Source organism: Anas acuta, chromosome 18, assembly GCF_963932015.1.
Source record: "Anas acuta chromosome 18, bAnaAcu1.1, whole genome shotgun sequence".
Classification (NCBI taxonomy): Eukaryota; Metazoa; Chordata; class Aves; order Anseriformes; family Anatidae; genus Anas; species Anas acuta.
The window spans coordinates 1881857-1897177 of NC_088996.1; the positions used below are offsets into that span (position 1 = coordinate 1881857).

Below are 15321 nucleotides of genomic sequence, written 5' to 3' on the forward strand. Positions count from 1 at the left end.
CCATGGTAGTTCTTGTCACCGCCCCCCCATGATGAGGGATGTTTAGTGAGGAACACACTCTGGCTTCACTGGCACTGCTCGCACCGTGGATGAATGATGAAGAAACAACTGAGTGTGCCAAGCTGCCAAGAGTAAAAGGAAAGTCCTCTTTGAAGCCTCCAGTGCTGTGGGACACTTCACTGACTTTGCAGTACAGCCTTTTAGATGGATAGTGAATCACGGCTTGCCAATGTAAAATTAATGGAGGCCAATTTTAAAATAAAATCTTATAGGCTTGAGCGACAAAATTTTACAACATGTAATAATGTCTTGCTTCTTCACTCTGCTATTTCCTGGCATAATGATGAAATGCAATAAATAAATACATAAAAATAATGACTCTTCCAGACCTTGTAGCTTTCGTTTTAATAGATGCTATTTAAATACACACAGACGTAAAGATATCTACCTTTCAAACGCTGGTTACAAATGTTGGGAAGGCTGCCAAGAAAATGGCCTTTTATTTTTCCCCAATAGATATCAAAAAGGAAACAATTTATATGTTGAAATTGCCTTTATTTTTGAATCCATAAATATTTGTTACTGACAAAAGTGGAAAAATCCTTAAGACTCTAAATTTTACTAAACTGATAATATTTTTGTTTACAGTACATACAGAATGTGCTTTTACAGGTAAGTATAACAACAAGAATAATACAGAGAAAAACAGTCAAATACTGCTCATCTTGAAGCTTGTTTAATGGTTAACCAAGAGTCTGTGCAAAGTTACAGATACAAATGTACTTCCTCTTCAGTACTACTGTATAATAAACATGGAATCCATAAACTGGGCTAAAGCACAAAAATATCCACTTAATCCCTCTTAGGAAATATTGTCCCCCAAACTAAAAATATTACAGTAAGAAGTGTCTTTCTCAGAGCCAAGAAATTCTTGCTACAAAAATGTCTAGCAGGTTTACAGATGGAAGGCTGGGAGTGGATACGAAGCACATGGGCGGAGGGTGGGGATTGGGGCAACGCACGTCTCCTCTGGCGGAGACCTCCTGTCGGGTCGTGGTGGAGACGTGGGATATCGCCTCGCTTGCTGCTGAGATTTGGCTTCCAGATTTATTCCAACATGTTCACAGCACGGGTCTGATTCTCCCCTTGCCCCCAGCAAGTGAAGCGCAGGTTGGTTTTCATGGCTGGGGTTTTGTGCTCAGTGAGGGCACCTTCTTGCAGCCTTGAACCAGCTAAGAGAGGCTGGGAACAACACCTTCCACCATCCACTTACAGACACACAACACGGAAGCGGTTGTTCTCTAAGAAACAACCCCAGCACAGGCTTATTGCTAACAACACATTTTATGAAAATATTTAAGCCCCCTTTTCATATATTTCCCCTTACTAACTTTTACTCAACTGAAATACACCTGATCATGAAATCTGTATGTGTTAAATATATTTCAGCAGAGTCCCTCCTTCTGGACCAAGCACTAAATTTGAAACAAACCTAAGACAAGCTACTTCTCCATCACATGAACTGCAGATGGCAAATTGATCACAAATTAGAACACTTACTTCAAATACAATTAAAGTTACCCTGTTTCACGATGTTTTTGTTTGTTGTGGAAGAAGATGAAGAAATCTTCCCAGCTACCAGGAACTACCCATCTCTTACAAAAACTTGATGCCAGGCTCTTGCAGACTTCTGGTGGGAAAGCTTCTGATAGACACAAGAACAGAAATACACATGCAGGAAGCCCAGATGCATGGGATTAGCTTTGCAGCTGGCCAGGTTAGCAAAACAGTAAGCAGAAATTAAATCTAGGCCAGGAAAGGAGGGCTTATTTCCAAGTAGTTGTTTCACCCACCCACCCACTCCCATCCCCCAGTAACAGAGCATCGTTTATAAAAGGAACATTAAAACATTGAAAAATATTTCATTTTTCCGTAAAACACAATTCACTGTCATTAGAAGTCTTTTATGACAAAATTTCTGTTCCGTGTGGTGATCTGCATGGTTCATTAAAAATAGTTTTCCACATTTCAAAGAGTGAGTCAATAAATCTTGGAAGCTTAAATTCGTACAGGGTCATTTGGAATCTAATGACATTTTACAGTATGTATATATATATATATATATGAGTATTTATGTGTATACATATATACATACATGTATCTGTATTAATGAGATAATTGTATAAAACCCAGTGCAGCTCACTATTAGGTGTTGCTGCTTGGGGAATGCAAATAATTATCAGTTTGTAGGAAATAATATAAACTTTTCTACATCACCCTCCCCCAGTCCCTGCACATGCACTCTGGGAACTGGATGCTCCACAGATGTGTGTTTCCACCTGTGAGTTGGAGAAAAAGACAGATCAATTCTTCATAGTACATTAGGTTAATCAAGGCAGATTATATTTTACTGTACAGAGGAATGTGACTGCTTCCTGCTTTCCTCCTGAGTGCAGAATGAGATGGTGACTCAGACAAGAGAAGAAGAAAGCAGAATAATCACAGTGCAGGTAACAGCATCCTTAAGAGCTGCTGCCTGCCAGTGGGACCATGACCAGAAGGAAAGCAGTGGGAAGTCTGGGGAGCTGCATCCCCCTACCCAGCACTCTCTTTCCAGGTAGACACCAGATTGCAACACATCAGACATGATGTGGCAGGACAATGGTGACAAATAATAATAAAAATGCTTTGCTTTTCTACAGTGTCTGTTGTGAGAGGGTCTCAAAGCACTTCATAGACATTATGGAATGAACCCTCATAATGTCTCTGCGGAATAGGAATAGTTGCTATTATCATCATGTGTTGACCACAGAAAATGGAAGTGCTAGGGACCAGGCTGTGGACCTTGACTTCCAGTCCTGGCCCAAGGGTCTTTTCAGTGACAAACTCTCAGAATGAGCAATAAGTTAAAAATGATGAACACCTCTGTGTGCTGAAATGCTACAACCCTAGATAGCAATACATTCCAGCACACAACTCAAGCCATGGGAACACACAGTGCCCAGAAACAAATTGCAGCCATCCAGGCCATGGTGCCTTCTCAAAGAAATTGCTGAAAATTTTGCGTGGTAGTGACAGAGTCCCTGAAGAGATTTGGCCTAGAATTTTTTTTTTTTTAATGGTTCTCATGGGACACATCTGCTTGAAACTGTTGTGTAGGTGTAAGAGGTAAGGAAAAAGGGCCACGATTTCTTTGGAGGATTATTGCCCGATAAGACAAGTTATCAGAGGGCTTGTGATGTTAGTTAGTATAAGAGAAGGCTCTGAGGTCCTGGAGCACAGCATAGCATCTGCATGGGCTACTTGAGTGAAAATTTTCCATATTTGCATCTGGTCCAGCAGCTTCTTAGCTCACAAACTGAACACTTAGACAAGGACTAGAGGTTGAGACATACAGCCATGGAAGTAGAAAGAGAGGAGCGTTCACCTACCCGTGGCCTCACATGGTCACTCTGCTCCTCTGTCCCTGCCACCTCAGCTCCTGGAGAGCTTAGATTGGACTCTCCTCTCCCACAGTGTTCGCATTTCCCTGCTTGCAGAGAAGACCCTGTCTTTGTATGGTCCAAAATTGACTGGAAAGGCCCCAGAATCTCAGTAAGGACTGCCTCCCCATCAGTAGTGTGCACTTCTCTTCAGATCAGTCATGAATTTCACATTGCAGGAAAGTCACCAAAGGCAATGTTTTCACAGGGATTTGCATTCTGTGAAGAAATACCCAGTGACTGAGCTGAGGAGCTTGAAGGAAGCTGGGGAGAGGAGTGTCCATCAAAGGAAAGGTCAGGAGATGAGGTGTGAGCCTTTTCTCTCTTGTCCCTCCCGTGCTATTGAACTTCTACCCTGATCCACAGATAAATTTGTCTGTTGCCCAGAACAGTTTTGCCCAATGCTGCATGTTATAGACCATCTGGACCATGGAGACACTTATTTGTTCCTTCCCATCTCAGTTTCCGTCAAACAAAGCCCCAGTACTCCTCTCAGATGGATTCTATTCTGAACACAGTCTCCATCAGGTGGGGCAGAAGAAAGTCCATGAACTAGGAGCAGCAACCCCAGGATGGTGTGGGAAAGAGAAGGGCCTTGGATACCTTTTGAAAACTGCAGCACAGTGAAAGTCAGCTTGGCTCCCCCTCTGTGGCCTCTCTAAATTCCACCTGGAGTAGACAGCATGCTCCTCCTGCCTACTCTGCACCAGAAGATGCAGGTGCTGCATCATCAGCTGCCACGCGAGAGTCAAATTCACAACAACCCACAATCCTTGTATGTAGTATTGAGCTGGGAACAGCATTAAGGCCAGGAGGTGGGAAGTATTTGAGGGGTGGAGAACAGAGCTAATTTAAATGGAGTTTAGTAAAGAGTCAAGTAGGAGAAGCCTCAATGTGGGTAAGCAGAATGTGAAAAGTACCATATGGGAACGTGTTTGCAACCTAAAGTCAGTCATCTTTTCACTCCAAGGAGGGAGCGTGCCTGTCATTTTGGTTGGGTGCAGGGGTGTGTGTGTGTGTGTGTGGTGCATGTGGTGGTGCTTTGAGTTCACACCAGGGACAGTGAGTGCTGGATAGTGTCCGGCACTACTGCAGTTACAGCGCTGGGTCTGGGGGGCCTCTGAGATCCTTTCCTGGCCAAAGAAGTGCATTCCAATGTGAGTTGGTTCTACAGAATTTGATAGGAGCAAAAACGAAGAAAATAAATAAATAAATAGATAAATAAATAAACAAATCAGATCTCAAGCTGTATAGAAAGCCAGAGATAAAACCCTCACAAATTCTGGACCCATGAGTCTATTTTTTAAAGATTTTACAAATATACAGTATCTAATTACCATTATATCAGATATACAACATGCCCATTTATTATAATTATGCTGGATATATAATTTATATGCATGAAATGTAACTGCATGGCTAGGATTGGGACTCAGTGGAATTGGAATTTGGAAGGTTTCTTTCCTGGGCCATTACCTAGTAAGACAATCACAGAAAATTACCGGCCTACTTTTTGGTAGACAGACACCCTCAGCTTTGTGTTTCTGCTAAGGGACAGAAAGAGATTTGCTACATACAGAGTTCTAGGTTGCAACTGAGAGGAGGAAATATGTCTAAAAACAGGGGAACTGGGCCACTGGAAAATACTGTCAGGAAAAGAAACTCTTGTGGAGAAGCCCAGGCTCACTGAAAACCATGATAGGCTTTCCTGGTAGGGGTTTTAGTGGAGTCAGGGCTTCCCCCAGTACAGGTCAGCAGCATGAAGCTGAACAAATTCTGGTGCTGTAGGCTCAGCAGTGGCAAGAAGCTGAAGAAAGAGAGAGCCTGTTCTCCCTTCCTATTTACATGTTGGAGACACCGAGATACTAGAATGTGGAGAAAGGGTCTAACAAGCATTTCAGTATATTTGTGCTTATTGAACACATCAACCCCACTACTTCCTACACCGAGAGAGCAGGCGATTTGTAGGCACTAGTATATTTTTATCTTATGAGCATATTTAATATAAACTAAATTGTTATTTCTCAGCCAGGCTATTCTTGTCCCTAGATCTGCCAGTCCCCTAGCAAAGTCTTCCCTTGAATTTGCTCCAAGGGTGAGGAAGACCAGATGGATGGGTGCTGGCTGATACCAAGCTGTCTGGAGGTGATCCCCAGCAGCCAGAAGCTTACCTACTTGCTACTGAAAGGTAGCTTGATGGCTGGCATGAGGGATGAGAACAGGGCCCCTTCCTACCAGGATGGGGTGCTGCATTTTCTCCTCCCCGTCACAGGCTGCATGAGACTGGTTCTACTTGTAGCAATTGAAAAGTCCTAAATTGATAAAAATAATCAGATAATGCAGGTGAGCCCTTGGAAGGAGCCATCTACTACTATGGCTTTCTTTGACAGAAACTGATGCATGTCAGGAAATTTCCTCCATTATCCCTCACTAACTTCAGTTTGGTTGGGTTCTCCTTATGTCATCAATGTAGGGGTGGCTTTAAAAACAACAATGTGGGTGGGACTGTCAGAGAAGTCTTTTCAGACACTGAGTTATTAGAGGTTATCTTGGCCTATAAGGCCACTGCAGTATGGGGTGAGGTGGCCACCCCAGTCCTTACTGAATATCTACAATGCTCGAGGTCATGATATCAAACAGTCACCTCTGTTTTGCTCGCTGTGCGGTAGTGATGGTGGTGTCCTGGAATATAATGCAGCTGCTCTACTGTGTTGTGCCGTCGGGAGGCGAATGCTTGGCGCTTGGCGGAAGTTGGGTTCATACCTAAGGTATTGTACAAGTTATTTGAGGCACTGGGATGGGAGTGCATTTTTGTCATCCTGTAGCGATCCAAGACGGGTGTGGAAACAAAGACGTCTGTGTGTGACAATGCCCGTGACATTGACTGCTCGGGGTATCCCGACCGCTCTGGGGAGAGCAGGGGGTCTTGGGAGTGGAGGCGCTCGGCGGACAGAAGCTGTTCATCTGAGAGGATCCGTTCATAGGACATGCTAAACTCCTCGGGCATGATCCTCTCAGGGGACAGCACCCTGTCCTGGGACATGGCCCTGATGGGACGGCGGGGCCTCTCCCTGTGGTTGGTCTGCTGAGACATTTTGATGACGTTGATAGGGAGCGTGCCCCGGGCTGCCAGGTCAGGCAGGTGTCTCCTCCTCATGTAATACTCGTCAGCCTCTTTGTCAGCTGTGGGAAAAGAAAGGGAACAGTTAGAAATGTCAGAGCCATGTCCCACAGGCTGTGTGCTTCACACAGCCATGGAGAAGCCTCCTGAGGACTGTCTCCAGCAGCTGGACCTGGGCATGGACATCCACGTCAGGGTGCTGCCTGTCAGAGAGGCACCAGCCCTGCATGTGTTGTGTGGCCATGGGCTTATGGCAAACAGAGACAGCTCCAAATGCATGGAGACAGATGCTATTCCCAGTGTGATGCATCACACCTTCCCACACCATGACACAACAGACTCCATGCGCTGCTGAGTACAGGTCATGGTACCACACGATTTACACAAACAGCAAGTCATGGCGAAGTTATCCAACATCACCTTTGCAATACAAAGGAAGCATAGGGAAGGTGAGCTGGAGCAGCCAAGTTCCCCATTTGGGGGAACCCATGCCTCGTTTTTGACCTCAGATGTAGATGTGCTGTGGCATTCCTAACTGATGTTATTGCATTTTAAATGCCTGTTTTTAAATAAAAAAGAAAAGTAGCTGTGGTGGGCTCTCTCTAAGACATTGAATCATCTGTCTGAGATTTTATTTTCCAGTTTTTCCAGATATTTTGCTTGATATTGTAGAAGTTATCTCATGAAAAGTTTCTTGCTCATTTTGCTTCTTCTCTGTCTTAAACTATATCTTTGTTGCTCAGGATAATGATAACTCAGCACATAGACACAGACACACAGCATCATCTTTTTGTATTTCAAGCATATGAGGATTTCATCTGTTGCAGATATATCCCAACATATCACTTTAATCCCAGAGCAGATGGAATAACCTGACTCAAGCAACTTGCAACTTGAAGATGAAGCAAAAAAAAAAAAAAAAAAAAAAAAAAAACCAAACAACCCAACTTTCTGGTAAAACTGACTGATGTTCATATGCCATAAGCAGGTAAGATTAATCAACAGCTGCTGGGCTTCAAAGCCAGTGCAGCTTGTGGACTGCTATGATGTGCCTGTGACTGCAGGATGCAGAAAGCTTCCCCACACAAAGGTAAAGTGAAGTTCTCCACCTTACAGAGAGAGCAAGATCTCTTGCAAAGTGACCTAATGGGAGCTGCTTAGCACAGGTACTACAGAGTTGAGAATGCGCATGATCCAGTATGCCTTTTCATTATCGATCTGGAGCCAAGTGTTGATGGGCAAACACCTCATCTCCTATAGACCACACATAGCTCCTAGTACCTGTCATAAAATTCATTTGCAAAGTCTTTTGCCTATAAGATAAATACAATAAAGATATATATATATATAACCCCTTTTCTCTGCTTCAGTATTTCACTCCATTGATGTAGGTGATGTAAGATGGGAAAGTATCAGATAGAGGAGGAGGAAAAAATTACGTGTGGTGTTGCTGAGGTCGCTCAAGTGATAAAAATTGCAAAGCTCTGCTGCAAGACAGTCTAGGCAACCATGGGGTGTGCGAAGTAGATGATCCTCTCATGGGACAGCACCTTGTCCTGAGACATGGCTCTGATGGGATGGTGGGTCCAGACCCTGTGTCCTCAAATGCTTACAGTCTATGTAGACATTCAAAATACCTAGTAGTTAAATAGGAATTTGGTGAGGAAATTGCTTGTTTACTCTGACACAGACATAGATCTATAGGTTTTAGACATTACATTGGATGAGGAATTGTCTGTTGTCCCACGAGGCAGAGTTATCTGAGGAAATGCCAATGCCTTATGATACAAGACCAAGTGTTGACAACACCCCAAAAGTTAGCTCACAAGAGAACAGTTTAAAATTGGTGTCTTAAGCTCTTCAGGAGGAACTCAGATTGCTTTAAGCAGACTGTGATGGATGCTCTCACGCACTGGTCTCCTCCTTTCCTATCCCACATGCTCAGCGCTCTCTTTCATGCCCCCTGGCTGCCGTTATTCATGTTTCTCCAAATAGTCCAAATACCCTAGAAGGTTCGTGAAGAGAATGGTTGGTCTTATCTCAGCATCCAAAAATACAAACTGAGAATATGTGTGCTGAAATGCATGCCCTGTTAGCACCATCATTTCAGTCAAGCTCTTCTTTACAACCTACTAATTGCCAGGGCATGAAGATTACCCAGAGCACTCCTCTGTTGGCATGCTTGCCATGAATTAGCTTTGCTTACCAGAGTATATATTGTAGAAATGAGTCGCTTTTTGCAATCAAAAACTTCTTGGAGGAATCTTGTTGCAAATGTCAGACAGCAGCTCCCCTGGAATCAAATGACTTGTCCTTTCAAAATCACCTTATATGAAGCCTGAGAAGGACTGGGGAATTTTGATATGGCCACAGGAATTTTAGATATTTGTTTTCTATCATGTGGCCATAGATAGACTTGCGTACACTTAATGTGCACAGACTTGATAACGATGTGTAAGGCTGGTTGCAGAATAGGAGCTGAGCAATTAGCACTTTGGCACTTGGCCTCTGCTCTGGAAGAGAGAACTGCTGCTGGATTTGCCCAAGTGACTCTAAATAGATGTAATTAAAGCAGAGAACATCCCAAATGGAGATGTGCTTGGATGCTCACACCTGGCTGTAGTAATTGCCAGCAGGAGCTAAACCAGTTTAAGTGACATTTGCAGCAGTTTGATTCTGTTAGTGAGGTGGCAGAATCAGCTGATTAAAAGTGGTTCAAAGTTGTTCCTTGCTAATTTAGGTAAAAAATGCAGCATGGTCTACACTCTAAAAAGAAAAAAAAAAAAAAAGCCAATTAGAAACATAAAAAAATATTCTTTCCTTCCATTTTCCATCTCTGTAAGCAGTGTAGAAGTCTCCATGGCCTTTTACTAGCAGTGGCTAACCCATTCAGGGACCTGATTTCATTTTAAAGGTGTTCTGAGGCTCATGCAGGCTGTCTCCTTCTTTGCTGCTGAGAGACACATGTAGATGTTGGCACAGCTATTCCAGAAACGTTTTCAGGTGCAGACAAACTTCACATCTCCATCTCAGAGGAATCAAAACCACAAACTCCATGCTAGCTGGCTTAAGCAGGCACAAAGCAGACATTTAACAGGCTGCTGTCTCTGAAATGTAGTGCCAACTGAGAAGCACTGGACTGGTGATGGAGAGCAGAGTTTGAGGAGGGGTTGGGTGCATTGTGTCACATGAGTGCCTTTGCGCCAAGGAGGAAGCTCTGTGGCAACTTTCCTACTGCAGTGAAGAGCAGTGAAACAAGCACACCTCCAGGCTTCTGAGTTTCAAGGCTCCAGGTGCTTACTCCCTATGGGTGGTGGTGGAACTGCTGATGTCTGTTTATATTTGTCTGCTGAAACCCAAATGTCTCCAAGACCTGAAACCTGCTAGTCTGTTTTATCTCTTCCTTGTTGCACCAGAAAGTTCACAGGGATAATAGTGCTATCCCTTATCATTTTATTGATGCTCATGTGATAACTGACATTTTTAATTTTAGCCAAAATAAAACTGCAATCAAACAAGTTTCTCCCTCATGGATGTGCTTAAAATTCAAAAACGTATCCTGAGTGGATTTCTAAAGGACAGAAATGATGAGTAGACAAAAGAAAATCACTGGTCTATTGATTAACAGTGAGTTTTCTCTCTCTCTCTCTTTTTTTTTTACTTCTTTTTTTTCTTCTTTTTCTTTCTTTTCTTTTCTTTTCTTTTCTTTTCTTTTCTTTTCTTTTCTTTTCTTTTCTTTTCTTTTCTTTTCTTTTCTTTTCTTTTCTTTTCTTTTCTTTTCTCTTCTCTTCTCTTCTCTTCTCTTCTCTTCTCTTCTCTTCTCTTCTCTTCTCTTCTCTTCTCTTCTCTTCTCTTCTCTTCTCTTTTCTTTTCTTTTCTTTTCTTTTCTTTTCTTTTCTTTTCTTTTCTTTTCTTTTCTTTTCTTTTCTTTTCTTTTCTTTTCTTTTCTTTTCTTTCCTCTTCCTCTTCCTCTTCCTCTTCCTCTTCCTCTTCCTCTTCCTCTTCCTCTTCCTCTTCCTCTTCCTCTTCCTCTTCCTCTTTCAAAATCAGTATTATATTTGTGGGGCTTTACTCATGTTTTTCAAATGTTTGGAAGTGGAATTACTAGAAATTACATTTTCTAGACATTTTTTCCCCCTTCCCATTCTTTGCCCTTTTTTAATCTTTGGAACATTGACCAGGGTTGGTCTCATCAAACTTCAGAAATGTTTGAGTGCTTCATCTTGACTTGGCTTTAGGACAAGCTGACTTGGCCAAGAGTTTTTTTTTTTTTTCTTGTTTTTTTGTTTTTTTTTTTTTTTCTTCTCTTATTTAGAGGGAATGCCTAAATGAGTGTTCTTCCTCATATGTCTCACCTCAATATGTCTAAGATGAATGAGACAAACCCATCGCAGTAAGGCAGAGAAGAGCTCCTCCGACACTAATTAGGGAGATGAGGTACATTGGTGGAGTTCTAGGAAGAGAGTGTGGAAAAGCTAAGGATGGTTTTTATTCTCATGGCTGTAAGTTAGCATGACTAAAACATGTGCATGTCTGTAAGCAAGATCATCAGAGCAATTTTTTTGCTTTTCTCAAAGGTACTTCTCTGCTTTTCTTTCTTAGCAATTCCAGTGTATTCCCTCTTTGGACTTGTCTCTCCTGTTTCAATTGGCTTTAACAGTTTCAAGCTGCCTAGTCATTTGTGATGATTCTTCAGCCAATACCGAGTGGCTTAATATGCCTGAAAACATCAGCTTCCATTCTGAGTGATCTTTCCCACTTGTCTGGAAGCAACTTTTCCATGGGGTGCTGGGTAGGGCAGAATTAACATGGATGCTCTTGCTTGGCTGCATGTTCCCACACCCCATGCACCACTGCTCTTCTCCTGCACAAGCCCAGCAGGGTGAGGGCAAAATTGGCACAGAGCATCCCGTGGAGAGGCCCTCAGAGATCCTCCAGCCTGGCTCAACTGGTAGCACCCCCCCGCTGGGTCTCCAGGTGTCTGTGCTGTGAAGCAGCTGTGTTTCCTTGTTGCACAAATCACTTAGATGAGTCTCCTAGACTGGGAAATACTTCATTAACTTCTAGGCATCAAAAATCAGGCTTGTTATCCAGCAACAGGCTAGGTAAGTTTGCCAGAGCAACTCAGGAGCGAATGAGAGACTGGCACCTTCTAACCTGGATATGACTGTCCTTCACTGGTTATAGAGGTGCCTGGATGAAACAGAGACAAGATGCCTGATTACTGCAGGATAAAATAGGGTGAGGTAGATCTGACCATAGCCTCACTGAGCTCTGGATCCTCATCTCTAGCAAGGAAATAGTAAATAAGTCTTTGTTCCTGGAGACTCCTTGATTATTCAGTTCAGATGTACTTGGGCAGAAACTGTCTTCCACTACTTGCCTCTGCTAATTGTGGGAAAACAAGTGACCTTTAACTGTCTGGAAAGCCTGAAGAAACCCAGAAAATTAGCTGAAACACAGATTTTAAGAGTATCTAATGCATTTTGTTTGATTCAAATAGAAATATTATATTTGCTATTGATTTTTTTCAGAACAATTCATTTTTTCCAAGCATGGAAGGCAGTTCACTAGAAACAAAGAATTTTAAATATGAAAAATTCAAATGTAATAATTCATTTGCAAAGCCCAGACTTTTTTGCTGTTGTTGTTCTGACAGACTTTCTGTTGTCTTTAGCTCCTACATATGCACTAAGAAAATGATGTTGCTCTCATTTTGGAAGGGAAAGTGTGGCTTCTTATTTTCCTTTGGCTCTGGAGAAGACCAGATATAAGAACATGATTCAGTTATCCTAGAGGTGCTGAGTCTATGAAAGCCCAGTGGGAGCATGGAGTGCTTAGCACTTTCAGAGCTGAAAGTTTTTATTTAGTTACCTAAACATATAGTGTGAGGCTGTTGGTTTAGCATTTGTCAAACTGTTTGCAAGGCGATGGACTGGGCTAGACCTGACAGTGATGGGAAAATAACTTCTCTTTCCCTTGTATAATGCAGGGATTTCCTTTTAGGGCTGATGACGCTGAAAAGCTAAAGGGGTGAATGAACCCCACATATCTTCCATAGCCAATAGCTAGAGATGAACTCTCATATTCTTAGGTTTGTGTTGACTGCCAGGTGTCCCCTGAATGGAGACAGAGATATAATTGCCCAGAGGGTCAGGAATGCCTTGGGAGAGGAAGGCAGACTCTGCTCAGCACATTCTTGAAGGCATTTGAGCTTGGTACCTTAACACAAGCCTGTTTTAATCTTTTTATGCAAATATCTAGAAAACAGTGCTGGAGGACAATACATATTCCCTTCTTCTGTGACACACTGAGGGGCAGGTTGGACATGGAGGGACCTATCCTTTCTTCAACTGCAAAACAAAATTTTCCAGACCCCATGGGCCAGACATTTAGCAAGGTAATGACCAGTTCATGGGTGGCATTACTTGGTTTGAGTGAATTTATATTCAGCGTGAGTCAGGTAAGCATGGTAGGAGTGGGTAGAGAGTAATGTTCAAATCAAATATACATTTCCAGATGTTGGCTGTGAAAGATGTAGGAGTTTCAGTTAGCACGCATTTGTTGTTTTTTAATGTTTCAGTGAGCTACATCAATATCCTTTACTCAAGGAGCTTTCAATGACTTTCAATCTATGCACAACATGTAGCACAATGGATGAATCACGGGCTGATCATTTGCTTCATCACAACAAGAGCAGTCATTGGTGCAGTTCCTGGTGGGTGCTTCCCTAACTTCTTCCCAATAATGTCAAGAACTCGTCCAGCCTCTGAACTGGAAGTATTTATTCCAGGTAATCCCAAGCATTGCAAACCAATTGCAAATAAAAGAACATTTGGGGGGCTTTTCAAAAGATATATTTCAATGCAATTTCATCCGAGAAATTAAAATGAGTCATCACCTCAAATTAGCAACATTTTAAATCAGTAATGTTTCAATGTCATGATTTCAAAAGTTTCCCATTATCAGGTAATATCATCAAAACTGTGCAAGAACATGGACAGCTCATCTCAAGGACGCAGGGAGGGGAAAATGTTTATGGTTTGGGAGAGAGAGCTCCAAATGTTGTGTCATGGATAGTCCAAGGGCTTCTCAGCTGCTTAATTTTGTGTGTCTCTGTTATCTGGCTGAATTGGGAATGTAAATTTTATACAGACTAAGGAAGTAAGATCTACTTGTCATCCCCAGCTACCTTCAATGAAACTATCACAAGTATAGATACACCTAAATAATTTTTCTAAAATAAGCAGTATAAATACCTGGCTGCACCCAAAAATGTCCTTGGAAACATAATAAAAACTTGATGTCTCAGTCTGGAGAGAGGGTTTTTCATCAAAAAATATTACTTATTTCAAAATCCCACCAAACTGAAGAGAATTCCATGATTTTCTGAAGAGATTTCCCATCAGCAACAGTGTTGTGCTGGAGCATTACAGAAAAGTTGTCAGAACAATGCAATACTTAAAACAGCAAGAAAGAACACATACTAACTGGTGTGAACAGGGCAGAGAGCAACACGCCAAGACATCAGAAATGTACCATCGACCAGTGTACAGTGTGGGTCAGGACCGGCTCTGGACACACACACCATGACACATGGTGCGTTTCAGCACTGCTCAGGAGAGGCAGAGGTGCTCCTACTGAAATGGATGTTCTCAGCCATTTCAGCAGCTTTTCTTTGGCCTAGGTTTGTCACCTGGTTCCAGCTGCTTGTGCAGATGGTGAGCACCGAGGCGAGCTTGGCTGGTGGAGACACAGCCAGCCTGGCTCACCCTGGCTCCGCCACAAAGAAAAAGGATTCTCAGGTGACTCCACCAGGAGCAGATATGAGGTGGAGGATATGAGGCAGCCCTGTGAGGGGGCCAGTAAGCAAATAACCACATGTGCTCTCATGGTAATGAAGGGACTTTTTCTCTCTACTCTTCCTTGATAGGAAGTGACAGCCGGGAGAATCATTACCAGAGATGCCAACTTGGGCAGTGCAACAACAGAGGGAGGAAGATTGTTGTCTTAAAGTTCCCACCGCGGCTGATGAGCAAATGAGATACAAAGGAAATGAAATGAGCTGGCACCTACTTAGTCTCTTCAGAGAAGAATATTTACTTGGGTTTGTCTTGACAGCAGACTCGTAAGATGGTGGAAGGTGAGAGAGGTTCTGGAAGGACCGGGAGAAGGACAGATCATAAGGTTCAGTGGCAGAAGTAAGGATGTTGTTCATTCGTGGCTTGTCTGCAAAACAAAACAAAACAAACAAACAAAAAAAAAACAACAAAAGAGAGAAAGACACGTCCACAGCATGCACCAAAACAAGATGAGAGGTGAGCCATCCCCACAGATCTGGCTAGGGAGGAGAGCTATATCTGAGCGAGCCTCAGCAGCAGGCTTTTGGGCATAATTCAGCTTGGTACCCACAGACTGGTAAAAAATGGGTCCTGTGGATCTGTTTCCTTTTCCACAGCAATTATGGAGAGAAGCAAACTGCCATCTTGACAGCCCCCAGACAGACAGAGCAGCCCTCCTCCCAGGGGCTGCTGGACGGTGGGTCACGTATCCTGCAGGGCTGCACCACAGTGTGGTGGGACCAACCCCAGCGCATCCTGTACAAGTTCAGACACCATCACCTACCTTCACCCAAGCAAGATATATGTTCCTCAAAGCCACAGAAGTGTGTCTGTGGGTTCATTTTAATTGGGGCTGATAATCAAGCTGCTCTCTCAT

At 42.9% G+C, this 15321-nt stretch overlaps 1 protein-coding gene across 7 annotated transcripts in view; it reads right to left on the reverse strand.

Moving 5' to 3' along the window:
• Positions 1-534: 534 nt before the first annotated feature.
• Positions 535-15321, reverse strand: part of SHISA6 (shisa family member 6) — a 255547-nt gene continuing 240760 nt past the window's right edge. For 4 of the 7 annotated variants that reach the window (XM_068654927.1, XM_068654926.1, XM_068654924.1 and 1 more), the window contains 2 exons: positions 14680-14832; positions 535-6665 (listed from right to left, as the gene is read on the reverse strand). In XM_068654927.1, coding sequence (XP_068511028.1) covers positions 6115-6665; positions 14680-14832 — 704 coding nt within the window. In that variant the 3' untranslated portion in view covers positions 535-6114. The remainder of the gene's footprint in view (positions 6666-14679; positions 14833-15321) is intronic. The other 3 variants (XM_068654923.1, XM_068654925.1, XM_068654928.1) reach the window with 2 other exon arrangements.